Below are 1853 nucleotides of genomic sequence, written 5' to 3'. Positions count from 1 at the left end.
AATATAAAATTTTGGATGAGTTCATACTAAGAATTTAAAAAAAATTATAACAAATAATAAAGTTCTTAGAACTAATAGCAAAACAAAATTCATTTCACTTCTTTTTAAAATTACTCATATACAAAAAATTATTTTTCAAGTTGATAAAACTCATATGGTACATATATTTTAATTTTCATAAGAAAAATACCGACGAAAAGAGAAATTAGAGATAGAGAAAAATCGACTATATCAAGTTGGTTAAGTACAAACTTGAAGCGAAAAGGATAAAACATTAGAAGACAAAATATATTCTAAATGAGTTGTAATTTTTCTTTATTCACTATAAAGAATGACAACCCCCTATATTTTTTGTACATTATTTCTTGTAAAATATTAACTCAATATTGGCGGAGGCAAACGAGAAAACAATAATAATAAGGCATTCGAGGACTTATGTGATGACACATTACTTTTTTATTTTTATTTTATTTTACAACCCAGACACGTTATGTAATATATATAAGAAAGATAGAGAGAGATTTTTTTTCAAAATCATATATTCATGAATATATGATACAGATACACGCGCAAGTACCCTAAGACTAGTACGATAGAAAAACGTTGAAGTCATATTTAAGTTCCAAAAGGTAAGTTACATCAAAAGTGAATAGACAGACCTCATAATTTGAATCTTACCTTAAAATTTATACGTAGTTAGGATCATGTACGTGCTCAAGCAGCTACGTTAAGGGAAGTGAAAGACCTATAATATAATGCGATAAGGAACACTTTTGTCCACTTTTGTTTACATGTTCGGCAACTCATTAACCTTTTTTAAGAAATTATTTCTCAAACTAATTTACAAGACTGTCTTCCACTTGTCATTAGCCTTACTGTCAAATTTTTCGAAAGTCGTGTCTGGAAACTTTCTAATTTTTCTACTTTTGGTCCATTAAGGCTTGTCGACTTAACACTGTCTTCTCTCCACTATTGTCTTCTTCATATTTGTTTCAATTAATATAGACAAAAATAAGGGCATCTGAAAATCATTTATCTTTCTCCTCCTTTCATACTCTACTCTCTAGTTTGTACCATCTACCCCTGTAAGAAAAAATCACGCACATCATTACAACAAAAAATAATAATGTTATTAAGATAAACTTTGATTGTAGTTTTGTTTGACAAATTAAGTGAAAAGAATTAAACATCATCTTTTAACCAAGAATATAATGTCTCTAGATAGAAACTTAAAGACTAGGCTTCCACTGATAATTGAAAGACAGATTCTTGAAAAACATTAAGTAGAAAGCTAAATAAGGATTTGGTCCTATTCCCTCAAATCTCACATAACCTTAATCATCCTAGTTTCAGAATTTATCCACCTACAATCTCTACTGAAATGTCACTAAAACCACTAAACATAAAAGAAGTCCTTTTGCAACCAAATATAAGTTCGGTATTTTTTTACAACGGTGGCGTCTAACTCAGCTAGTGTGCACCTCAATTATTCTACTATCTTCCACCAGCACAGATACGGAATTACTTTCATCATGAGTGAACAACTCAGGCTGAAGCTTGTGTCTACAAACAGGACAAAATGGCTGCTTGGACAGCCAAAGATCAAGGCATACGAGGTGGAATCCATGGTTGCAACCAGGAACCAACCTAGCAAGTTCTTCATTTTCAATCAAATCCAAGCAAATTGCACAATCAGTGCCAGAACTCAAATCTTTTCCAGTGAATTTAGGGAGTTTTTCAAGCTGCACATCAGAAAGTCCTCCTTTTCGGGCGGATTTCACAGGCCGAGAAGGGTGGTCACCACTAGTTGTTCTTGAAACTACGTAGAGGTAGAAGAAGAAGAGGAAAACCAT

General features: G+C 31.9%; 1 protein-coding gene across 1 annotated transcript; it reads right to left on the bottom strand.

The window, feature by feature from the left end:
• Positions 1–1466: 1466 nt before the first annotated feature.
• LOC104247156 (E3 ubiquitin-protein ligase ATL23-like) lies at positions 1467–1853 on the bottom strand. Its single transcript, XM_009803113.2, has one exon. The coding sequence runs from the start codon at positions 1851–1853 to the stop codon at positions 1467–1469; it is 387 nt and encodes a 128-aa protein (XP_009801415.1).

Source organism: Nicotiana sylvestris, chromosome 8 (assembly GCF_000393655.2).
Source record: "Nicotiana sylvestris chromosome 8, ASM39365v2, whole genome shotgun sequence".
NCBI lineage: Eukaryota > Viridiplantae > Streptophyta > Magnoliopsida > Solanales > Solanaceae > Nicotiana > Nicotiana sylvestris.
This window is presented reverse-complemented; position numbering and strand designations above follow the sequence as displayed.

Excerpts from the sequence above, each read along its gene's own strand:
- LOC104247156 (XM_009803113.2), bottom strand. The coding sequence starts at position 1,853 with ATGGTTTTCCTCTTCTTCTTCTACCTCTACGTAGTTTCAAGAACAACT.